General features: G+C 48.8%; 1 protein-coding gene across 1 annotated transcript in view; it reads right to left on the reverse strand.

Annotated features, from left to right (window-relative positions):
* The window catches only part of NR3C1 (nuclear receptor subfamily 3 group C member 1), a 61,574-nt gene that overhangs the window by 6,933 nt on the left and 28,396 nt on the right, over nt 1-26,245 (reverse strand). The window contains exons 3-7 of the mRNA XM_063413122.1: nt 18,658-18,821; nt 14,106-14,222; nt 9,331-9,606; nt 6,770-6,914; nt 961-1,091 (exon numbers count right to left, since the gene is read on the reverse strand). Coding sequence (XP_063269192.1) covers nt 961-1,091; nt 6,770-6,914; nt 9,331-9,606; nt 14,106-14,222; nt 18,658-18,821 — 833 coding nt within the window. The remainder of the gene's footprint in view (nt 1-960; nt 1,092-6,769; nt 6,915-9,330; nt 9,607-14,105; nt 14,223-18,657; nt 18,822-26,245) is intronic.

Consider the following 26,245-nt stretch of genomic DNA (forward strand, 5'->3'; position numbering starts at 1 on the left):
CTGGGGTTCCCAATCCTCCTGCTCCTACCCAGAAAAAGCCCAAGGTGAACAATTCTCATTTCTGTGTAAGAATCAATGCTGTTACTCACTGGAAACATTAAGGATAAGGAATGTTTACACCCTCAGTGTAATAAACTTCACAATATTTACTTTTCATCACATTTCAGGTCCCTTCCAAGCCAAAGCACCTGACGAGGATGATGCACAAGTCCTGAAGTATGTTGACAGCTCCTTGCTTGCTCTGCTGCTCTTGCTGCCTTTCAAACACGTGGGCACCTCTGTCCCTGCTCTGAAGCAAAGCCCTGGTGCCAGGGAGGAGCAGGGACAGCTCAGCCCCTGCCTGAGGCAGCTCCCTGGGGACCCTGTGCCGTGCCATGGGACAGGACGGGACTTCCCAGGACACAGAGGCTGTGCCAGGCAAGGCGCCTGCCTCACACCCACCCCAGCACACTCACACTCACGCTCACACTCACACTCACGCTCACACTCACACTCACGCTCACACTCACACTCACGCTCACACTCACACTCACACATTCACACTCTCTCTCTTTGCTGTGTGAGTCCCTGGGTTGCAGCCGAGCCTGGGCAGAGCTCAGAGCCTCAGGGAGCTCCAGCCCACTGAGCAGGACAGATCAAAGTCACTGGCTACCAGGGATACCAACAGAGGGGAAAAGTAACCCTGTGAAAGGTTATAACCTTATAATCACTTATATCAGTTATGCTGTCTCAGGTTAGTTTATTTCTGTATATTCTAAAAGGATTAGACACTGCACTTTGAACTTTCATTCAGTACAGACAGAATTTACTAAGTTGTGACTTGTTTAACTCCAGCATATCCTACCTAAAGATAAAAACCAGCATGTAGCATATTGTATAAATCTATCTCACAGTATCTACTACAAGTGCACCACATACTTCTGTAGAAGCAGAAAGTTTGGTATTGAGCTGTTCACCTACTTGTGGAGAGGAGAAGCAACGTCTTCATGCAGAGATACTCCTCGTAGGAGACTTGGAGCCGGGACAGCTCTCGGGCCACCATGAGCATGTGTTTGCATTGTTCATACATACACGGGAGATTCATCCTCTGCCTGAGGAATAAAAGCACAGGGATTAGTGAAATGCCTGGCTACCTGCACGTGCTGGGTCTGTTTTTCCACGCTGCAGATGAGGAGCTGTACGTGAGCCAGGGCACAGCAAAGGACGCTGCAGCTCCCAGTGCACCCTGACTGCCCTGGTGGCACAGATGAAACTGGCCCTGAGTGCAGGAGGAGCACTGTGACATCCTGAGCCCCAGTGCCTTCACCAGGGGAGCCTGTCTGCACCAAGGGCTCAGCAGCAGCTCTATCAGCAGCCATGGCACCAACGTGACACACAAATCAAGTTCAGTCCAAGTTCCCCGGGACTGGTGGTCCCAGAGTCCCTCACCTTCCCAGGGAAGCATGATGGAGTGCCCCACTACAGCTGGGATTTCTCTAGTTCTTTTAGTACCTTTGAGAAGTGCACCTAATTCATATTTATATATTTAGGAGTATCCTCCTGTAACTTCTCAGTTTTCGAAGTGACTTTATGCCATAGATGTGCCCATCTATGTTCCTGAAGCAATGGCCACCACTGCAGCTAAACCTCATTCTCAGTACTGTAACAAACTTGTTTCTAACCATAAATGGAAAGTTATGTTGGCAAGCAAAGGCAAGTCCTGAAATCAGAATAACAAACATTATGTTTCTGTATATTTTTTTCCCTATTTCAACGAAGCCTTGCATCAAGACAGGAACTCCTTTTATCTAATACCTCATCTAACACAGCAATCTTGCTTGTGTGTGCTCTTACAGCTGGTTACTGTGAATGCTGCAGAATTCATTTTGAGTGGGAAATGAAGAACAGACTAATTCTGAAGAGAGTAAGACAGATTTTTGCTTTTCCACGGGTTTTCTTTTGTAGAGAAAAAGACAAGCAAAATAACCCCACACAATGAGTACACAATCTCTCTGCAGTAATGCCAGCACCTCACTTTTTGTTAATGATGTGTCATCTTCTCTTGGTATCACCTATAGCATTACAATCTACCCAGAGACCAAATGGGATCCCTGTGGGAGTTATGAGTAAGATTTGGTTATGAAACAGCAATTCCTCCAGAGCTGATCGCTTTCCCATTCTCCCTCCCCTGGCCCTTGGGGAGGATCTCACAATCACCCTCACAATCACCCTGAGTGGCAGCAGGGACAGCCCCTTCTCCAGGTACAAAAACCAGGGGGAATCCCCACGGCTTTTGACAGACAGAAGCACAAACTACTGACACTGTATTAAAGCAGACCAAGCAGAGGTGTAAACCCCCAGCAATTCCAGCTGCTGGACAATTCCCTCCGTGTGGAACTGGGCCCCGTGTGGCACTGCCCATGCCTACAGCTCCAGCCGTGGGCACTCACAGCGACCCACAGAGCCCGGCCCCACCTCGGGACTCCAGCCCCGAGCACAGCACACGGGGCACACGAGGTCACCCTGCCTGAAACAGGAGCAGGGCAGTGCTGGGCTCTGGGATGCCTCCCAGGGCACCTGGCACAAAGCCACCCCTTGGCCAGGTGGCCAACGCTGCCCCGGCCCCTCTGGGCTGCACCAAAGGGCACCTCACAGACTGCAAATTGAGCAATTTAAACCCATCCTCTGCCAGGGCTCAGCAGTTTTCCTCATGTAAAACCGTGCCTGTTTCTGGGCAGAAGGTTAAAAGAAACATTACGGAAGGGGTCAGCCCGCTGTTTGTTTCTGCCTGCTGGGAATGCAGGCCCACCACAAGGACCCAGAGGCGACACCCAGCTTTGGGCAGTGCCAGGGCTGCACAAGCTGCAGCTCCAGAGCACGGGGCAGCCCCAGCCCCTGTGCTCTGCCCCGTGTCAGGGCACAGGAAGGCTGATTCACCACCCTGGCCCAGAGCTGGCACAGCCCTGGGAACAGCTCCCAGCCAGGCCCATCCTGGCCAGGGCACATCAGATGATCCCAGCTGGCACAGGGAGCTGTCCTGGGGACACAGACCGGGACAAGGGCAGGGCTCAGGGCTCTGCCTGCTCGGGATGCCAGCTCCCCTCCCTGCACAGGGCATTCACCAGCCCCACAGATCCATCACCCACACACAGAGCAGAGCAACACTTCCCGAGGTGCTACACTCAGCTCATGAACAGGCAGTGCTCGGTGTGCTCCACACATCTGCCTCGCCAGCTGAGCTACCACTGAACAGGCTGCTCCCCCCTGACCCCCTCCCTGTGCCCTGAACCCCCCTCCCTGTGCCCTGAACCCCCCTCCCTGTGCCCTGAACCCCCCTCCCTGTGCCCTGAACCCCCCTCCCTGTGCCCTGAACACCCCTCCCTGTGCCCTGCACACCCATCCCTGTGCCCTGCACACCCCTCCCTGTGCCCTGCACACCCCTCCTGTGCCCTGAACACCCCTCCCTGTGCCCTGCACACCCCTCCCTGTGCCCTGCACACCCCTCCCTGTGCCCTGCACACCCCTCCTGTGCCCTGAACACCCATCCCTGTGCCCTGAACACCCATCCCCTGTGCCCTGAACACCCCTCCCTGTGCCCTGAACACCCCTCCCTGTGCCCTGAACACCCCTCCTGTGCCCTGAACACCCCTCCCTGTGCCCTGAACACCCCTCCCTGTGCCCTGAACACCCCTCCCTGTGCCCTGAACACCCCTCCTTGTGCCCTGAACACCCCTCCCTGTGCCCTGAACACCCCTCCCTGTGCCCTGAACACCCCTCCCTGTGCCCTGCACTCCCCTCCCTGTGCCCTGAACACCCCTCCCTGTGCCCTGAACACCCCTCCCTGTGCCCTGAACACCCCTCCCTGTGCCCTGCACTCCCCTCCCTGTGCCCTGAACACCCCTCCCTGTGCCCTGAACACCCATCCCCTGTGCCCTGAACACCCCTCCCTGTGCCCCAGCCCAGGCCTGGCAGCGCCCAGGGCACAGGGATGGGCACGGGGATGGCCATGGGGACAGGGATGGCCATGGGGACAGGGATGGGCACGGAAATGGGAAGCACAGCAGTGTCTGTGCTGCTCTGGGTTACCCAGTTCAGCACCAAGGCCCAGCAAACAAGATGCTGCTGTTCTGAAAACCAGACAACACTGGCTCCACACAAGGAGTTACAAAAGAATGCTGGGGAAAAATTCGGGGAACAAGGGAAGTGACAACAGCTCGCTGACAGAACTCCCTCACTTGTTGTTTTGCTGTTCAAAGGCAGCAGCACAGGAGATCAGCAGCACAAACCCGTGACCTCACCCCCAGCAAGGAGCTGCAGTGATGAGCACAGAACCAGAGTCCAAACCCCGAGGCCCAGGACTTCCAGGAAATTCTGTCTCAAGCTGGACAGCAATTAAATGGCATCTGCTACTCGATGAACACAAGTGTGCACTGTCACTGTGCTCACTGTAATTTTGGGCACCCTGTGACATACCCAGAGGACGAAAGCTGAGACAGAAGCAGTGCCAGTTCCAGCAGGGCATGTTTTCAATCACACACTGGGGAAACAGTTATACAATACTGCAGAATCACAGGTTTAAACCCTTTCCAAGTACTCAATAATGGCCTAAAGCCCAAAATTTATTCTGCTGCCAAACTTTTCAACAGCTTGAGTCAAGTTTCGTGTGTGTGTATAAAAACACAATATAACATATATATAATTGCCAGCTAGTGTAGACATACCTCCATAAAAAAAAAATAATTATAGGAGTACAGACATAAAAGTGGAATATTCACTAAATATTCAAATTTTAGGAGAAGACTGAGCAGATGACTAATATGCCAGTTTGAGACATAAGAAGAGAATTTAATCCTCTTTCCCACCAGACTGTGAGCTACTGGATGTTGCTGCTCCATGTAAGTAGCAGTAAACACACAGGAACACACTGGACAGGGCTGGCACAAGGGTAAATGCTTGAAGGACTGATGTTGCTCAGATGCTTGAGTATATACATCTAATTAATAAGAATCTAATTAATAATACATCTAATTATTAAGAAAGTCTAATTAACCCCATGAAGAAATCAATCAATAGCTGCAGTTATGTCCAAGTGAACATAACTGCAAGGTCTTGGAGACCCCTCAGAGATGGAGTTTCCCTTTGTGAAGCTGAAGAACACGAGGGTAACTAAAAGCTCAGAAACAGAATAAATGGTTTTTAAATGCCATATAAACCCCAAAGGGAATTAAGCAGGGGTAGCTGCCCCTCCCTGCAGCCGTGGCAGTGGCTCTGCCCCAGTGGCAGCAGCTGCAGCCCCAGCTCAGCACCACTCCCCAGCTCTCACCTCACCTCCCGTGGACACAGCTCCTCACCCACACCAAGGGGATTTATTTTTGTCTGCCTGCCCGCAAGGTGTCCCCTGCAGGGCTCTCATGTCTCACTTGGTGTTTGTCAGGCTTTACCCCGAGCTGGCTCTGTTTTATTGAGGGATGGGACATAAAAAGTTACGACCAGAGAGTTTTATGGAGAACCTGTAGCTCACTGGAAGGAACTGCAGTGCTCTCAGTCTGCTCAGTGTTTTATTGAAAACAAATGTCAGTCTGATCTACGATTCACCAAACTGTAGCTGGAAGGAATTTGGGAATTACTGCTTGCTGTAACAGCATTGCCCTTTCATTTCTGGGTGTTTTCAAGAGCTCCAACCTAGCACTGAAGCTCTGTGGTTTTGACCCACTGATAAAACAGCAGGAGACCTCTGACTTACAGCAAATTAGATGCTATTGCACTTAGTGACAACATCAATTATTTCAATTCCACCACATAGAGACTGTTCTGATCCAGGGACACATTCTAAGCACTTTAATAAACACAAGTACACAGATGGGCCCTCACCTGCCATCTCCTCCTCAGCCTTTTTTAAAAAAAATATTATTATAAGGCAATGATTACAGTTTATAAAAGCCTGGATAAATATTTACAATGGAAAAAAAAAAAAGCAAGGGAATAAATAAACATGATAAACATGAAATAGAAATTGCTGATCCCACAGAAAATGTAACAATTATCATTTTTTGAAAAACACAAAATATTTGGGAGATCTGATTTTAAAGTGAAATACAACCAAAAATATTAAACTGTGCCAAAACAGGCTCAAGGTATTGCCTTCATATCAAAACCAGAAAACAGACACATGAATAAGATCCAATCAGATCAACAATCCCAAATTCCCTCCTCCCCAGCACAGAATTACTGCACAACACAAACCTGGAAAAATACAAGGAAAACGATGTGTGGTGCAAGAAAAAATATGTTCAAACATTCCACCAAATTCAGCTTGCTTGAAAGTTGACAACAAAGCTCAACAACAAAAAAAAATTAATCAGGCAGGTTGTTCCATCTTTAACCTTGTCTTTTCAGCCCTAATTCCATCAGATCAGACAGGAGTGTTTCACTGTGGCAAACTCGTAGGGCCATACTGCCCCTTTGATACACTAAACAGACAGAACATTATGCAATTTGCCAAACTTTTCTCTCCATCCCAAGCATATTTTTAGCTCTGTGTTGGCTCTGATAAAATGAATGATTCCAGTGAATGGTGCAGGAACAGTCACAATATGGAACGCTGAAGCACAAACACCTCCCACAACAACTTCTGGATATAAATACACTTAATATCTCAATTACCTTCCGTCTGACTTAGCGAAAACGCTAAGCAAGCTGCTGGAAAAAACAAGTGGGAAAGGAGAGGCTGCTGTGGGGTGTCTGGGAGGGTCCAGCACCCCGGGGTCCCCCCAGGCACAGCCCTACTCACTCGTTAATGATCAGGTCTGGAGCAAAGCACAGCAGGTTGCCATTGGACTGCTTGTAGGATCTCCAGCCCAGAGCAAAAGCCATCAGGAACATCCAGGAGTACTGCAGGAGGGTCATTTGGTCATCCAGGTGCAAATTTCGGAAACCTGGAGAGATAAAAATTGAGGGGGGGACGGAGTCAGTTGCAAAAAAGCAACCAAGGACAGAAAAGTTGCGTGACTTGGAAAAGGAGAGGGGTTATGAGCAGCACAACTGCTGTGTTATCAGTGCATAGGTAAAAGGGATGTAGTGTTAAAAAAGCACAGTACATATGTATGTGGTTATCTGGAACTGATGGTCAGTCAGATACATCACAAAAGGCAACAATTACGGTTCACATACACTGTAATTCACTGGGCTGCCTTCCAAAAATAACAGGCTTAGCTCCTTTTCACAAGAGCAGTCTGCTAGACAATAAATGATTTAATATCAAATTCTGTTCTTACTCAACAACATTTGCACTCTGAACCTACAAAGTAAGTAGTGCATTAGTTACCAGCATCAGCTACTTCTAATCTCACATGCAGCATGATCAGAGCCAACTGAACAGGGAGGAAATGAGTAAAATCTGACAATTGGTCCCTCAAAGAGTCTGAAAATGCCACCAGCTTTGGATTTGCAGCACCAGCTCCTATCAGATCAGCCTACACTTACCAAGAAACCATTGTGCCATATGGAACCATTATTAGAGCCTGAATACAAGTTGATTTTATCTATTTTTATTAAGCATCTGACATCTAAAGAGCTCATAACATCTAAAGAGCTGCTTCCTGAAGCTGTGCCAACAGACAGAGCCAGTGGATGAACGTGTAACAAACTTGGTGGGTCTGAACACAGCCCCTGCTTTGGAGTCACCAGGAACAACCAGCCTCTAAAATACAAAGAAAGGGTTTCAAAGTGGTTCCAGTCTTGCTGGGCCAAACCTTGAAATCTGTGCTCAAACCCTCCCCAGGAAAAGATTATTTTGGAATCCCAACTAAAGGGTTTGGCACGGAATGCTGGCGTGCTGTCAGCATGGCTGATGGGCTACAACCAGGAGCAGGATATACAAATTAAACACTCATGAGGAACCACCTCAGCAAACAAAAGGAAGGAGATAAAAATGATAAGAACAGTTGCTGTTAATGTGGCTATTAAAGAGAAGATTGGCATTTTCATTGAGAGCATGAGCTCTAACCTGAAGGGTTTGGCTAATTACAGAAACTGCTCAGCAGAGATGATGAACAGAGAAGTGTTTTATAAAATGGAATCTAAATCTGGATCTGGGAATACCAGATGGTCTCCCAAAAACCTGTCCCAGAAGGAAGTGTGTGCATGTGAGCCTCTCCTAGAGCAGGCTGAGCTAATTCAGCACAAGTGCCCAGTGCAAACAGCCCTGACACAGAATGCCAGAATCACTGAGGTTGGAAAAGTCCCCCAAGATCACCGAGTCCAACCCGTCCAACCTGCTCCACCTTGTCAACCAGACCCCACACAAATCTCTCCAGTCACATTTCTGCTGGACACAGATGTATTTGAGTTTTCCAGCCTTTCTTTCCCACTGTTAATTTATTTCCCCTGCTCAAAGAAACAGTTATGACTCATAAATCTCATTATCAGGCTTTTTTCTTTTTTTTTTTTTGGCAGACCTGTTCTGTGATGTTATTTTTGGGCAACCTATGCGTCATGGAGGTGTTTTTGCCAGGGTTTTTGAGAACAGGTAGTGAACAGCCCTGACGGGAGAGAGGGAGGTGAACACTGGCTTTGTTCTGTGGGAACAAACATCTCCAGCTCCCCTTGGCCCCGGCCTCTACAAGACAAATGCCATGTGTCACATCCAAGGCTGAGATCTCACATCACTTCTTGAGTGTCTCACCATGTCTTTACGTGGGGGACAAAATGGCAGCAAACTTCCCTCTCTGCCCAGGTAAGAGTCAGCTTGAGCAGAGCTGGAGAGAAAACAACACCTCCACTTCCACCCTGGAGCTGGCCAGTGAGGGGGAGCCAGGAACGCTCCATCCACGAACACAGACCCAGCGAGCCAGCACAGTGAGAACCTCACTGCTAAAATATTCAAGAAATAACTGTTTACTGCCCAGAGCAGCTGTGGCTGCCCCTGCATCCCTGGCAGTGCCCAAGGCTGGGTTGGACACTGGGGCTGGAGCAGCCTGGGACAGTGGGAGGTGGCCCTGCCATGGCAGGGGTGGCACTGGATGAGCTTTAGGGTCCCCTCCAACCCAAACCATTCTGGCATTCTGTGAATCTGAGATGGAGATAGAGCTAATACACACAGCTCTCTGTGGTACTTACACAACAAATACTCATTTAAATTAATACTCAGTGGTCAAAGTGCTCAGGTGAAATGACCTCACTGTGGTAAACAAATATTTGCATCTGCAATTTTTTCTGCTCTGGAAGTACTTGAGCCACAAACAAGCCCTGACACCACCCACACTTCCCCTGCAGAGCTCTGAAGGCAAAGCAAGGTGGGTTTGGGTTCAGCAGGGCACCCACGGGCAGCGCCCCCCGTTGCCAGTGCCTTACCTGGGATCGCCTTCGCCCACTTGACCGCAGCCACCACCTGGCGGCCGCCCAGCATGTTGAGCGTGGAGAGGATCCTCCAGCTGGAGTCGGGCAGGGAGCTGTCGTAGCCCGAGTAGAGCACCTCGGGCTCGATCACCTCGAGCAGGGACACCAGGGTGGGCGTCAGCTGCGGCAGCGTGGCGGGCACCATGCTCTTGCTGCCGGCGGCCTCGGGAGCCTCGCGCGCGCCCGCCGCGCCCTGCTGCAGCCCCTTGATCTTCTTCTTCGTCTTGCGGGCTGCAAGGGGTGGGGAAGACACAGGTGAGGCCACGGGAATGAGCACCAGAGACCAACACGGCAGAGGAGCGGCGCTCTGCTCCCCGCACAGCCGGCTGTGAAACCTGCACGGCACAGCCACGAGCGTCGCGTTCATTCCAAACAAACCCCGGTGAAAGAAACCCTTCACATTTTAATAAAAGTCACGTTTGTGCCGGTGCTTCAAAATGTTCAGTGATGTCTGCAGGTCCCTTACAAGGCTGACCCTAAAATATCAGGCTGACCCTACAATGCACGGCTCAGTGCCACCACTGGAAATATCTGCAGCATTGCATGCTTTAAAAGTTCCTTTAAAAGGAATCTTAGGAAGTTCCTACCAAGCATAGAAACTAGGCAAAAGAAAGGAAAAAAATATATTTAATGGGTAAGAAGTTACTGGATCTCTCAAGCCAGGGAAAATGGGGGTTTTTTTAAAATGCTGGGCAGGAGGAGCTTTTTCTCTTGCCAGCTCTCTTGCGTATAAATCACTGCTGCGTAATTAAACCATAAAACTCACTCGCCAAATAAATAAAACATCACACAGAGATGTTGACTGTAAACTACAAAAAGTTGGAGCAACACTTTTATTAGCATCTTGTCCCTAATGGAGTCTCCTGCTTGGCTGTGGCTCCCCTGGATGCAGGCGGCCACACGGAACTCGCTGGTACACGCAGACCAAACGAGCCCAGCTCCCTCCCTGGCTGCCTCTGCTAATTAATTGATTGCTGCTCTGGAACTTCCCAGATAAATCTGTAGCCCATAAAAGCATCACGTAACGTGGCCATGCATTCCAGGCTCCTCCTGACCTGTCCAGGATCCCTGAGCACACAAACTGCACCAAGCCCACAGTGCCAGCACACAAACCCCTCCTGGAGCCGCTTCTCCCTCTGGCTGCAACAGAGCCTGTGGAAAACAACTGCCAGAGACAAGGAATCCTCTACAGGCCTTGCAGAAATTGCATTTTCCCAAAGTTTTGTAGGCTGGCCACATGTGCCAAGCCTGCCATGAGGGAATAGCAACAGTTGTTTCCTTGGAGCAAAGAGCTTCTTGTTATTCTCGTCTCGATTTTGAAATGGCTGCTTCAAAATCCTTTCATATTCTGGCATTTTCTGCCCCATTATCCGTGTTCTGAAGAGCAAATGAACTGCTTTGACTTAAATTTAGAAGCACATGCCTTCAGCTTCCTGCAGACACCTGGATGGAGTATTTCCAGCCCAGAAAGCCTGATAAAATTATAATCAAAATAAACAGATCTGATAAGACAATTATGTAAGAATTTTTATTAGGCTGTTACCTGTCCTGACTTAGATATATAGCTCTATCTCACAAAAAAAAAAAAAAAAAAAAAGAAAAAGAAGGTTGAGATAATGCATTTCTTTGCAATTAATTTTCAAATAATAAAAAGACCACTAATTTAAAGCCAGCTCCTTAAGGCACGTTACAGGAGATAACCCCCACAGATAAACTCAGCATGGAGAGAAAAGCATCCAAGGTTTTCTGTTCCAAACAAAACCCCCAGCCCCAACCTCCTGCAGTCCACCAGGCTGCAGAGGCTTCCTCCTGCCTGCCTGGGGCAGATGGCCCCAGCACCTGAGCCAGGTGGGCGAGGGAGCTGCCACCCCCGGGCACCAGGACCTGCCCACTGCAGGCAGAGCAGGGCAAAGAATTAGAGAGAACTAAAGATTCCTCAAAAAACTGAAATAAATTCCAAGTGAAGACTGCAGAAAGAAACTAATTAATTGCCAAGTTTAACTGTAAAATGCGGCATGAAAAGCCAAAAAAATTTATGAGACTTTTTTTTACAGGCATAAAAGCTAACAATAAATCTTTTCTTCCAGCACATCACAGAGAGAAAGGGTGCCAAGGAACACCAATTAACGGTGGGAGCGGAAATGAGAACTCAAGGAAATAAAGGCTGGAGAACAAAATATCATCATTGTGCTGTGTAAATCTCTGGTACCTGCAGCTTGATAGTTTGATGTTTTTTCAGTCCCCTACGCCCCAAAAACACGCAACAGAAAAAAGAAAGTTCCAGAAAAGGATGCTATGCAGGGTGAAAGGGGTGACTGATGCACCTCACGTCTTTTCCAACCTTAATGATTTTATGGTAAAAAAGACTAACAGAAAATTATCAAGTGACTAAAAAGGGCCACTTTTAACTCAGGACATGAACAGGTCAATTAAAATATTGCATGATAGAATAAATGAATGAATTCATTAATTTTAAAATAAATTCGTTTTCTACTCAATACCTAACAGTGAAATCCACTGTTGGCACTGGAAACTGCAGTTTTTGAGAGAGACCCAGAATGGGGCAGGCTCCTGGGATCTCCTCTGGCCACTCACTGCTTTGCCTTAACCACTGTTGGTGCACTGAGGATGCAGCTGGGGACTTTTCAAAAAGAAATTACTGTCTAAAAAACATGCAAATGTAATTCTCTATTAAAGAACAGTCATTCCTGAACTGTGACCCTAAAATAGGTAAGATAAAAGAAACTGGATTTTAGTCTCTTCTGCACTTTATGCTGCCTCCCAGTTTGCTTTTCTGCATGACCACTTCTCCATCTGTCCCAAAAATCCTTGTTTTCAGGGTGTTTTTCACCCTTTCACACTACCTGGGTTCTTCCATTTTGTGCTGCTGAGTTTCTAGATTGTTCTTCCCTCCCAGCCATAAAAGCTTCCCTCTCCCCACCCTTCTCCAACAACTTATGTAACAAAATCCATCCTCCCAAACCTCACTATTCTCTAGGATTCTCCGTGCCAAAATCCAGACAAACCAGGCTGGAAGGGCTCCAACCTACGCGTGGAGAAGTGACAAGAGCCCCACGTCACCCCAGTGCGTTTTCTGTGCTGCAGGAAGGGCCAGGCTGCACAGGGCTGGGGAGGGGGGGATGCATCAGCTCTGAGGATCTTCCCAAAGCTTTCCACAATTCTGATTCTGTGTCCTACAGCCACAGACAGCAATGCTGGTGTCCACTGAAAGGATGCAGGAGGGAAAAGCTTACAATGGGAGTACTAAACCTGCCTGTTGAAGAACTACTCCTCACTATGAGAGCACTTTTTCACACAGATAAATACATGAATATCACAGATGTATTTTGAAAACAACTCTGAAGAGAAAAAATAGAAATCAACCTTCACCAAAATGCATTCTTTTCCACCTCAAACCCAAACTGTGGGGTTTGGCATTACTCAAGCTGCCTTCAGGCTCTGCTGCTTCATGTCCTTGCTCCCAGGCACACCGGCAGGGCAGTGACCTGTCCCCAAGGCCAGCAGAGCAGGCAAGTGGCCTGTCCTGCCCTGACCTCTGAAGAATGAGGTGCAGCCCACTGGGAATGTCCAAAACCTAAATGGAGCTCCTGGAGACACTCCCTGCCCTCCCATGTCCTTCAGGGGATCATCTCAGAACCCGCGGCTGCAGGGTTGGGCTGCAGCCTCCCCTCCTGCACACAGATCACAACAGCTCAGCAAAGGGAGCAGCAGCAGCCCACCCTCCCTGGGCAGGGATGTTTCTGGAAGGGCAGCTCCAGCCCTGCAGCCCAGGAAAGTGCTGCTGTGTCCTGCTGGGGCAGGAGAGGAAGGAAAGTGCTGCTGTGTCCTGCTGGGGCAGGAGAGGAAGGACGTGCTACCACAGACACCAGCCTGTGCCTCACTGATCTCCTTAACTTATCACTCACACCTCACCAAGGAGATTATCACTGACTGAAATGAAATTCTGTTCATCCTTGGAGCTGACAAATACATCCCTGACATTTTTATTTTATCTGACAATTTTGATTATACAAGTACCACCAGGATAACTGCACTAGTAAGTGCTGTGTTAATCTCTGCTGCTCAGGGAAAAATAGCAAACATAAAATGAAGCTGACACTAATAAAAGTGTTTTATGCCATTTTACAACTGCTGCTAAATCTCTGGTTGATGTGGCCTTCAGATTCTCACGAGTCACTCAGGACTCAGCAGAGAACAACGATGTGGTGGTACATTAAATTTAACCTACGTTTTCTAGAGAAACTTTGACAGATATTTAAGAAGTATCCACAGTATGAACAAAGTACTTTAATTTCCTTCAGCTGGAAGATGCAATCCCCACTCCCATCCCTGCCCTCCACGGTCTCAGTGCCAGGCACACCCTCCCACAGGCCTTGCACCTCCCTCCAGGTGCTCTCCAGGAGTTCTGCTGCCTCACATCCCACGAAAAAGCCCTGGGACGTGTGTGCAGAGAGGAATGAAAAACAAGCCTTGTTTGTGTGCACGACTCACTTGTGCTGGCCACACAGAGCACACACAGGAGAGCACAGACAGGAGAGGCTTCAGCACAGACCCTGCTGAAGCCCACGAGGTGCACACAGACTGAGCTGCTGCTCAGCCTGCTGCCCCCAGCAGCTGCATTATTACTACATGGTTTTTTATTAATTAAATTAATATTTAATTATAAATTCTTTTAATGTTGTAATTTTATTTTATTTTTAATGAATTACCTTCCAGGTTCATGCCCGCCTGCAGACACTTGCGGTAGCGGCACGCGGGGCAGTTCTTCCTGCGGATCTTGTCGATGATGCAGTCGTTCCTGCCCGCACACAGGTAGTTGTGCTGCCCTGGGCACAGACAGACAGACAGACAGACATCAGCTCTCCAGGCAGACCCCTCAGGCCTCCCCTCAGGGACAGCAGGAGCACAGAGAACCCTCACTCGCTGCACTGTGTCCTACAAAATCACCACTACGCTCCTGACCTCACACAGCCAAAGCCATTCCCCATGTTTGCACCTCAAAACCAACACATTTGGGTAGAAATATTATTTTCTATTTGTTAACACCAGGCAACCTCTATTTTTAAAACTATTTCCCCTTGGATTTACCAAAGCAGCCTTCTACAGCACGTTTCCCATTTCTCTGAATAGTCTGACAAGAGACATAAATAATGTGCACAAACACGTTCTGAGAAAACACCTGTAAACATTTCCACAGAGCACAGACACAGCTTCACCAGCTGGGCAGTCATGAAACCTTCCTGCAGCTTACAGCCTGACCCAGACAAAGCTCATTCTCTGACACTTTCATGGATTCACAGATTTAGAGCTAAACTGGTCCAGAAAACACGACATGTACATAAATTAAAATAACTATTTCCTAGCTGTTTAGAGCAGGGCAACAGAAGTATCTCTTCTTAATCATATGAGTTATGTGAATGAATGTCTGACTGTAACTTATTTAGGGAAAGGTATTACCAAAGAATAGACTCTTCTCCTAAATAGAGGCCAACGAGCTTGTTTTTCCAGAGGGCAGAAAGCTGCAGCCTGGGCTTTTACACTGTATTGCAAAGTACTGAAAGTACAATATTGTGGGAAACAAATAGATTTTCCAAAACTGAGTTGTTAACAACAGAGTCCAAGAGTTTTCTCACAGGAAAACAGCTTGGAGAAGGAATTTCTTACAAGTCAGCTGTGAAAATTATGGGCATGCAGAGTTCATTCCTATGGCTTTGGCCAAACTTCTCCTGTGAAGTGTCTCAAGTTGATATTCCAAGGAATGTTTTACTGAATGACCCCCCCACCTCTTCCACTCGGGGAAGAGGAGCCCTCCTGACCCCTGTGCCAGCTTTGTGTTTAATTAACCCAGACTGCAGATCCTCGACTCCCCGTTCTGGTTGCCATTGGCACCCTGACACACGGACACACGTGTGGAACATGGGCTGATGGCCACGTGCCAGCACTGCAGTGGGGCAGACACACACGGAACATGGGCTGATGGCCACGTGCCAGCACTGCAGTGGAGCAGACACACGTGTGGAACATGGGCTGATGGCCACGTGCCAGCACTGCAGTGGAGCAGACACACACATGGAACATGGGCTGATGGCCACGTGCCAGCACTGCAGTGGGGCAGACACACGTGTGGAACATGGGCTGATGGCCACGTGCCAGCACTGCAGTGGAGCAGACACACACATGGAACATGGGCTGATGGCCACGTGCCAGCACTGCAGTGGAGCAGACACACACACGGAACATGGGCTGATGGCCACGTGCCAGCACTGCAGTGGAGCAGACACACACATGGAACATGGGCTGATGGCCACGTGCCAGCACTGCAGTGGAGCAGACACACGTGTGGAACATGGGCTGATGGCCACGTGCCAGCACTGCAGTGGAGCAGACACACACATGGAACATGGGCTGATGGCCACGTGCCAGCACTGCAGTGGAGCAGACACACACATGGAACATGGGCTGATGGCCACGTGCCAGCACTGCAGTGGAGCAGACACACGTGTGGAACATGGGCTGATGGCCACGTGCCAGCACTGCAGTGGAGCAGGCAGCAGCTCCGTGTCCCTCCAGCTGTTTGATGAGCTCCACACAGCAGTGCACACACTTCAGGTGAGGGTTCTCCTGAGCTGCCCTGTTTTATTCCTAACAAAGAGCTGCCTCTCTGCCAACGCTTGGTGTCTGGTATTTACTGCTCACCTATTCTTGCCTTTCCTAGGACCAAGCTGCACTATTTCTTTACATTATGTGACATCAAAGGCCACATGACCATTTTTGGGGAAAATGAAGGGGAGCTGGTGCTCCATGTCCAGCTGCTGCCCAGGGATGTGCCAGCGGCCAAAGGAACGCGCTTCGGTTCCGTTTGCTGCTCAAACAGATACTCCACAAACACTCTGCTAAAACCAGGAGGGAGCCAAGGCAGGTGCTTCAGGGGAACCTGGGGCACACAGGGGCATTTTTGAGAGGCTGGACAATCCCATCCCCATCATCCCCATCCCCACCTGGAGCTGCCCACAGCCCCTGCTGGCACCACGGCTCTGACGCACTGTGACGCCACCAGCTCTGTGCCCATTGGAGCACAGCAGCCTAGAAAGAGGCTGGGAATTGCAGACACAGGACTTGGGAGGATGGAATGAAAGCTGCTGGTGAACAAGGGCAATCTGGAGGAGAGCAGGAGGGAGGGAGGTGTGAGGAGCTGTGGCGAGGCCAGCAGAGGTGGGCAGGGGCAGGGAGGATCCAGGCTGGTGAAGTGCTGGGAGCTGAGCAGGGCTGGGGCTGGGGAAACTCAGTCACGAGGGCTCGGAAACACCATGAAGTCAGAACTAGAAAAAGCCATCTCTGGCCAGCCTGGGCTCCTAAGGCCTGTCTGCCTGAAGAACTGCACAGCAATCGACAGCTGCTGTCCCACCTTCACCTTTTCTCTTCTCTGCTTCTACTCTCTGATGAAAAAATGTACTTATATTGATTTTCTAGTCACCGACACTTCCAGTTTCTGTGACTATTTCTGTCATAGTACACAGGCCTGGAGGCAAAGGTGGAAAAAAGGGCTTTGGCTAAAGGCCGGATAATGAGTGTGCAGAGTCAGCTTGATCTGAATGCTAACAGGTGCCTGGCAGCCACTAATAAAAAGGATATTGCAGAAACAAATTCTTTTTACATGTGTTCCCAATAAGAAAAATGCCTATAAAAGACAAAACCAAATTATTTGTTCCTTAACATGAAGACTAGGACTAACAGATCCTGGAAGCAGTCCTGCAAACATCCATGACATCCAATGGAAGGGCTTGGGGTGCTCGGTCCTCGGTGCCATGGCCCATGGACATGGGGATCCATCAGCGGCTGGACCTGATGATCTTGGAGGTCTTTTCTGACCTTAATGATTCTGGGATTCTGTGAAAAGTGGGATAACTTGTGGCACAATCAAAGTGGAAGCAGAGGTGAGCCCTGAGGAACTGATTGCCACAAGCCAGCTTACATTTTCAGTATCAAGACAGCTGATTTATGGTGTGTCAAAAGCAAAAGGCATCACTGGGGTGATTCCTTCCTGTATCAATACTTTTGTGATTTATTTAAGCTGGAGAACAGGCAAACCCACGGCTGTGGCACACGTCCAGCTGCCTCATAAACTGTCTTCTGAGGGATCTCTGGTGACCATGTTTTAATCAAAGGCACGGATGATTATTTGCTTTGCACTTGAGCTGATACTGCCCTGCTGCACTTCAGCTCCCACAGAGCCAGCATCCCTCTGTGACCAGCAGAAACCATGACATGAACTTGACTTTCCTGATCCCTCCGAGAGGCTCTGCCCTTCCACGGAGCCCCCAGAGCACCCAGTGAGGCAGGAATTGGGGAAAGTGCTGCTGCTGAGGACTGAATGGTGGCTTGTCTCTGTCAAACAGCCTTCCTCTCCTCCAGTGACCCCAGCTTGCACAAATGTCAGCAGAAAGAGCCTGGTTCAGAGAGGGCTGCTCGAGGAAGGCACAAGACAGGAAAGCCCGAGGGGCAGAACTAAGAACAATGTTCTTCAGACCTGAGGAGTCACCATCTTCCCAGAAACACTGGGAATATGCTCCAGCTCTTCTGCATGTGATCCTGAACCACAGTCAGATCTTGAGGTACAACACAGTCCCTTAGAGAATGGCTACTGACCCACCCAAAAATCACACAGTCCTTATTCACATTGTTTTCCATCATCTCTGTTTTCCCGAATGATTTTCTCTAATCACGACTAGAGAGAAATCCCAGTGATCCAATCCCACACACGTCCCTGGTACCCAGTGTCCCTGCAAGTAACACCCAGGGACATGGATGCAATTCAACCAGCATTGTTTACAGGAAGAACTGTAAAACTACAATAAACTCACACAAAACCGATTTACTGAGTTCCATGTAAGTTTTCTACACCAACTAACCTTACATTGAAAAATCACAAACTTTACAAATCTATTGCACAAAGACAAATATCTGTATAAAAACGGGACGAATAAACAAAAACAACAGTGAGAGAAAATGAAAGAGACAAAAGCCAAGGCAACAATAAATTCTTTTACACAGAGTGAATGGGAGCATTTATCAATGTGAATGGAATCCATGCTTTGGATAATGCACCATTATCAATGTGATTTACTATTACACGATCAGTGATCTCATGGATGGGATGTTCAGCAGGGTTCTAGCAACACCATGGATGCTGGCTTTGAAAATGGATGATACGCATGGGGATTTTATATTTATAAGTAACAAACTGATCCAGGTAGGTCCTACCTTCCACTGCCCTTTTGAAGAACACTTTGCAGCTGCCACACGTCAGGACACCGTAGTGGCACCCGGAGGCCTCGTCAGAGCACACCAGGCAGAGCTTGGGAGGTGGTCCCGTGGTTGCTGAGGCTGTGGATGGAGAAGAGCTTACATCTGACCTCATTCCAGGGCTGAAACAAAGCAGAAAAACACCTTTAATTGGGACAGAGGCAAACACAGGGCTCGTACCTGCCAGGAACAGCTTGTCCCCACCCTCGGTGGGACAGCTCTGCACACAGAGCACACCTGAAACAGTTAAACCAGGACTCCTGTAAAACCCAAGGAGAGCTGTATGGACTTTTCACAGCCTATTTGGCTGCATCAGGATTCCTTCCCTTACACGCTTCTGAAGCCAAGTTTCTTGCACAATTATCCCAGCCTTTAAAATTGACTCTTAAAACGCGTTCTTACTCCATATTGTTTCCATTACTGCCACATTCCCTGCAGTCTGCACAAGGGCTCCCTTCCCAGCACCACCAGCGCTTTTCTACTGGGATACTGTTATGCAAGAAGCTGTGCAAACTGGGCCATATAGTAACAAATATCCACAGTAACAATCATTCCACACCAGCAGTTTAGGAGAAGAGTGAGAAATATTCCTCCTTTCAGGATCTGCATGTAAACACCCAGCCCAGCTACAAACGAAGGGTTACTTTGTTAAGAAAAAACCCAAATCCCTCCGAGAACAACAATCCATCCTAATCACCCTGGAGCTGCTCTCAATCCTCAGGGCTGACCCAGCAGTGCTGGGCCAGAGCTCAGGGGCTGCTCCTGCAGAGCTGCAGCCCCAAGCACGGCACTGCCCCACAGCTCGGGAGGGCTCAGATTGTTGAGTTCATCCATGTGAGGAGGAACTCCCCTCCATGGAGGGTGGCAGAGACTGGGAGAGCTGCCCATGGAGCCCAGGTCATGGAGCCTCCCTCTCTGCACACATCCCAAACCCACCTGGACACGCTCCTGTGTCCCCTGCTCTGGTGACCCTGCCTGGGCAGGGGTTGGACTGATGATCTCCAGAGCTCCCTTCCAACCCCAGCAATTCTCTGATTTCCAACTGAATTTGAAACTCCTAAAATACTATTTCTATACTGCCTGCTTCACTTGAAACTGATTTTCACAGAAAATCCTGTTCACCAGGGTTCCAGCCACTCTCCAGATGAAGCTAGAAAAATGACACTTTTATTTAAGGTTTTGGTGCCTCTCCTTGGAAACTCTCCAGACCATCCACGTTCCCTGATGTGGGCTTAACATTTGTATGTGGGACAGCTTTTGCATGGAAAATTCCTTTTCCTCTCCTCAAGGAAGTCTGACCAGATTTGGTCACACATTTAAAAAAACCCACAGCTCCAACACGCTCACGCAAACCTTAAAATTCCATCCCAAATGAAGACATTCCAACACCTGGGAGCCCTGCTTTTGCACAGGACCATATGTCCCATCCCCAGAGAGCACCTGAGAAATGACCTTTGACGTGATCCAAAGGACTTGGCCATTGTGTTTCCTTTTTCTTTTAGGGATTGAGGCCATCAAAAGACAAGAAGCAGGATCCTCCCACTCAAATACAGAGGGATCAAAGTCAAACCAGAATAAATGTGTCAATGAAGTTCTCACTTTGACAAAAACGGAACCAGAAGGCAGAGAGAAGTGAAAATTACTTGCGTTAGGGGGAAAAAATGAGACAGCACAGGCAGGCAAAGACCTAAGGGATGTGTAGACCCCCCAAAACCAGTGTCTGGGCTGGGGAGAAGCTGAGCTGTGTCTCAGGGCAGAGGAGAAAGCCCCAGACATGACACAGCACCACCTTCAACGTGCTGGAAGAGCAGTGGGACGAGGACAGCAGAGTAAGACCAAAACAAGGGTGGTGCAAAGCCCTCAGTAGGAAAGGCTGGCAGCAGGAATGGAAGAGAATGAGTCAAACTTGAGGAAAAAGGGAAGAAAAAGGCCCCTCTCTTCCCAAAGGGAAGAATGCTTCTCTCCAGAACTTGGACAAGAACTCGAATCTGTCACATCGCTCCTCTGCACTCAGCAAGTATCCGTGGAATGCTGCAGCACGTCTCCTCCACGGCCCTGCCAGCCCCCACAGCGTCTGTCAGCTGCAGCAGGGCTCACCCAGGGACTGCACCCTGCTCACCAGCCACGGCCTCTCCAATTAATGTGCCTTCTTTTAAAGAGCAGCCAGCTTTAATAAAGCCCTCTGGTTGCACAAGGAGCCCTCAGCATCGGAGCCGTGGCAGGATGTAACTCAAGCCGGTGCCACCTATCTGATGTCCGCAGGAACACGCATCTTTAATTACAGCTGATGCTGCTTTCTGCCCAGCAGGCCAGGCCTGCCTTCCTCAAGTGCACAGACCTCTAGGAACAGCTCTGGAGGGTGCAGGGGCAGGCTCGGCACTGGCGCTGCAGGCACAGGGGCACGGAGCTGAGACCCACATCCACCCTGCTGTGCCGGCCCTGCCAGGGCTGTGCCCCAGGAGACCTCAGAAGGAGCCCAGGGACCAGAGGAGAACCTCAGGCTTCAGAGCCTTCCTTGGTTCTCTGCTCTCTCACAGCTTTCCTGTCTAACCATCAGACAAGTAATTCTGACCTCAAAGCTTTGCTTCCTTTCATGTGATACACGTATTACTGTCTTCTTCTGGTTTTTTTTTTCTTCCCTCCCCAGCTTACTGATACATTTGGAGAAAGAAATTTGTTTCTCTACTTTTAGACTGTCATATGCAAAAAAACCCGATTAAAAAACCCAACACTTACCTCAAAACCAAGCAAAACCCTTCTACAAGCAGCAATCATTGTCTGGCTACTCCAGGATGCTTTATTTTCTCTAAAGGCTCAGGCCCAGCAGCTCCTTTTCTAAGACTAAGTATCTCAGATTAAACACTGAAGTATAGGCTGAGAGCTATGAGTTTATACAAGGAATATATAGCTTGAGAACTTTGCTTCATTAAAATTATTATAACCAGAAAAAGATGGAAATATCTTTCTATGTATAGTTATGAAGACAGCTAATTTAGATACAAAAATAAAACTCTTTCTACCTCTCAAATTTCTGACAAAAGCATTTTTAAGGAAACATTCATCAGCTGCCAGGGAAACCATGACAGTGCCAAACATATTCCACTGAAACTTTTCAGTCACCTTTAATTTTTAAACAGGGCTCATTTTCTGTACCAGCACCACAGAAAATGTAATATGAGAAAGAAAACAGATGATATGACTTAGAAAACTAAAAATAAATGATTACATTGATTAATAAAGCAGTAGCCAGCAATCTAATCCGGGCTGCAGGCATATCTTCCCAGGCTGGCTGTATCAGATAAGGGCAGTATTTACTAACCGTGTGGAGAGCTGCCAGACAGCCCCGCTGGTAAAACACCACCAGGAGGGACTGCAGGGCTCCTGCAGCAGCCACAGCCACGCTGACATTTCATACACACCTCTCACCTACCGAGTCAGACACACTAAAAGGCAAATGACCACTTCCTAAGGAAGAGGTAAGGCAGGGAAATTATACTCTGAGCTAATATAATAGCAGAATAGCTTTCAGTATTTGCAGAAATTGCTTTCAACTCAATTTCAACTCAACTTTCAACTCAAAACCCTAATAAACTATGAGTCTTATCCAGATAAAATAAAAAATAAAGCAGCATAGGTGAGAGAGGGAAAAACCTCCCAATTTTCAGGGTTCCAAATCAGTAAAAACTTTGATTAAATTTCATTTTGGGAGACAAGGTATTGGTATGGGGTACTAAACTTAGTACATTCCCATGTATTTTTTAGACACTATTAATATATAATCTGATTTTACTTATTTGCATGGGCGTGTTTATCATTTCCAGTCGTGGGAACATATGGGGTCAAAATAGGAGACCTTAATGAAGGGGCTGAATTGGGAAGTCTTAATGAAGGGGGCAAAATGGAAAGGCTTAACGAAGATGCTGCCCCGGCAGCGAGCTGTGCAGAAATCAAGGTGTTTAACTAAAGCCATTCCGGGGTTAATCATTCACCAGAGACTTCAACCCCGGCTCAAGGGTCACCTGCAGCACGGCCGGGTGTGGTGACACCCCTGGGGAGGGCTCCTGCCTCGGGGTCCTGCTGGGGGATGGTCACACCCCAGCCTGGACAGCAGGGACACACGGACAGGACACACAGACAGGGACACACACAGAGGGACACACAGACAGGGACACGCACACACAGGACACACACACACAGGGACACACACACAGCCCCACGTGCTGAACCTACTAACACTATAATATAATTTAAAATATATACCACCCTGCTGTTACTTTGCGTTATTAAATGACAATCAAATGGTACAAAAGTATTGAACTTTCAAGAGTAGGTTTACATTAGATATTGTGCAGAAATCCTTCCCTGGGAGGGTGGGCAGGCCCTGGCACAGGGTGCCCAGAGCAGCTGTGGCTGCCCCTGGATCCCTGGCAGTGCCCAAGGCCAGGCTGGACATTGGGGGTGGGAGCAGCCTGGGACAGTGGGAGGTGTCCTTGCCATGGCTGGGATGGGACTGGAAGATCCTTAAGGTCCCTCCCAACCAAAAACCATTGCATGACTCTCTGATCCTATGAAAAACAACTCTGGTGAGACAATGACAAGGGGAACACTTCCAGGAAACAAAATCACTGAGCATTTCCAGCCGGCAGCCTGCACCTCTGTCCATCAGTGCACGGAAGGGATGCTCAGCCTGGATCACATTCCCTCAAGAGGAGCTCACTCCTGACACACCCAGACACCAAAACATGGCCCACCACACATCCTGGCTGTGCAGCTCAACTGAACCAGCTACTGGGAACATATTCCTAAAAGCAAGTTACTTACTGGTGTAAATGGTATCACCACACTAGGAGTAAAGAAACCATTTTCAATGTCATTGCCATCTGGGCCTCCTCCTTATCTTCCAGCAATGAGAACAATGTAAACACCAGGCTGTGGACACTGCCTGATTACATTTTTTGAATTGTTTATTTATTTCTTCATTAACTACAGAAACTATTAATTATTTTTATATCCTCTTAGGCAGGGAAGTAGTTTTTAGTTCAAGCAGGAAAAAAATTTTAATCCAAGGCTGTTGACACTAGACTTGTCACGACTATTAAAATAGAACTGTGTTTGCCAATTGGAAATAATTCCAGAAAGGCATTTTGCTGAGAACCTGAACCATTGGTTTCTTCTGTCTCTTGAAATGTTTTCACTTCATTTTGAAGAGACTGAAAATTGGTAAGAACCCAGGTTTTCCTCCCAGGCTGCCTGAACCCTGCATACACAGAGCCAGCCCTGCTGGCTGGGTGTCACAGAGCCACTGCCACAGGCACAAACCACACGGTGACAGACCCCAAGCCAAGGTGTCTCGGGGTGTTGACTTCTCACAAAGCTACAAATCCTCCCTTCACATAACTTCCTTACAGACCCACCTACTCTTCAGTTCTCTTTCCTATTTTCTGTTTAAAACAGAGACCTGGATGGTTTTGGTGGGAGTGCTGGTCTTGACGACAAGCATGTCCTCAGTGGTGCCGTAACAAATGAAAAATCTACTCTGGAGTGTTTAACCAAAGCCTGTAAACAAAAGCCCCCAGCATTTCTGGTTTCCAGTTGCTGTGAGAACCAGGATGATGAGCACGGTTTCCTTTTCGCACACCCAGATAAACACTGTATTAAAAAACCCCTGATAAGCCAGGAAATCAGATTTTGAAGCAACGGTCTCGTTTCGTGCAACATGTCTATGACTTGGCCAAGATAATGCCACCGAGAGGGATGTGTCACTCCGGAAGGCCAAGCCAAATTTCCTTCACTGCTGCAGCCAGAAACTCATGGCAGAGAAACTCGTGGTGTGCAGAGGGGCAGGAACTGTCCCTCCTCCCGACCCTGCCACAGTAAATGTTGCTAAGGGACTGCCAAGGTTCTAAGAGAAAAATTCAAAATACGAGAGATACCTCAAGTGTCGGGATCACCGCCACCTGCAGAACTCACCTTTTACCATCCCTTCATACAACCAGAGCTGGCTGCAGCATTTGTGGGTTTGTACAGTCAAACAAATACTGCTGGCAGATGCCAAGAGCACGGAAGCAACACACAACACACGGAGCAAACCCACTCTGGCAGTGCCGGCTCCCCTCGGCCAGCGGCGCTCCCAGCCCTTCCCACACCTGCAGCACGGCTGTTCCCAAATCTGCAGGAGCACCCACCCAGGGGGCTCTGGGCTCCCCAAATCTGCAGGAGCACCCGCCCAGGGGGCTCTGGGCTCCCCAAATCTGCAGGAGCACCCGCCCAGGGGGCTCTGGGCTCCCCAAATCTCGAGGAGCACCCGCCCAGGGGGCTCTGGGCTCCCCAAATCTGCAGGAGCACCCACCCAGGGGGCTCTGGGCTCCCCAAATCTGCAGGAGCACCCGCCCAGGGGGCTCTGGGCTCTCTGGGAGCGCCAAGGAGCCGCTGGCAGCTCCAGAGGCGCCCTGGCCCTGCTGTGAAATGGTGCCCGCTCCCATCTTGGCATCCCGGGGCGGCCGCGCTCCCCTGGAGCCTCTCCAGAGCGTGAAGGCTTCAAGGGCACAGGCACAGCCTTCTTGGAAGGGATAAATGGTAATTGATGTTGCAGCTGCAACCTCAGCCAGAGCTCTTGGGATTTCAAATGTACTACAGACCTAAAGCATTCATGGCCAGAATATGATAATTAAATTATATGTTCTAAACTTTTATATTTATTACAGTGCTTCAGTAAAGCAGCCAGAAAGTCTTACCTTCAAGGGTAAAATTCATTTCTATATGAATCAGTTTAGGAATACTTTTCCAAAGCTTTGTGCTGCTTTTTAAATTTCATTGTGCACCCTTCCTGCCCTAAATAAAGAGGCAGCAAAAGAAGAGATCCGGACAAAAGCCAGTACCTCTATACTTAAATACAAACTTTACATGGAAAAATATGGAATCAAGTTATCCTGGGCCACATAAGTTGTTTATGCTTTGCTGGATGACAGAACAGCCATTTGACCCAGCTGTACTGACAGCCCGTGGCCCATCTCAGCCCTGCCTTGCAGGGTCGGTGTCACGGACACATCCCAGGCACAGGGACAGCTCAGTGCTCACAGCCCGAGGTGAGCCAGGACCAGGACAGCTGCAGAATAATGCACTGTGCAAGGAAGGGAAAAAGGCTGAGTACAATTAGAGTGGGTTTTCTTTTATTTTCAGTGCATCCCAAGAAATGTCTCAGCCTGGAGAAAAGGAGGCTCAGGGGGCACTTTCTGGCTCTGCACAGCTCCCTGACAGGAGGGGACAGCCAGGTGGGATTTGGCATCTGCTCACAGGGAACAGGGACAGCAGGAGAGAAAAAGGCCTGAAGCTGTGCCAGGGGAGGGTCAAGTTGGACACCAGGAGGAATTTCTCCATGGAAAGGGTGGAGTCTCCATCCCTGGAGGTGTCTAAGGTAGGACTGGAGGTGTCACATGGGCAGCTCTGGGCTGGGGACAATGTGGAGATCAGGTTAGACTCGATAACACTGAAAGTATTTTCCAACTTCTGTGGATTCTGGGGTTCTGTTTCAGATCTAAGCAGCCTC

The sequence above is a fragment of the Prinia subflava genome, chromosome 16 (genome assembly GCF_021018805.1).
Source record: "Prinia subflava isolate CZ2003 ecotype Zambia chromosome 16, Cam_Psub_1.2, whole genome shotgun sequence".
NCBI lineage: Eukaryota > Metazoa > Chordata > Aves > Passeriformes > Cisticolidae > Prinia > Prinia subflava.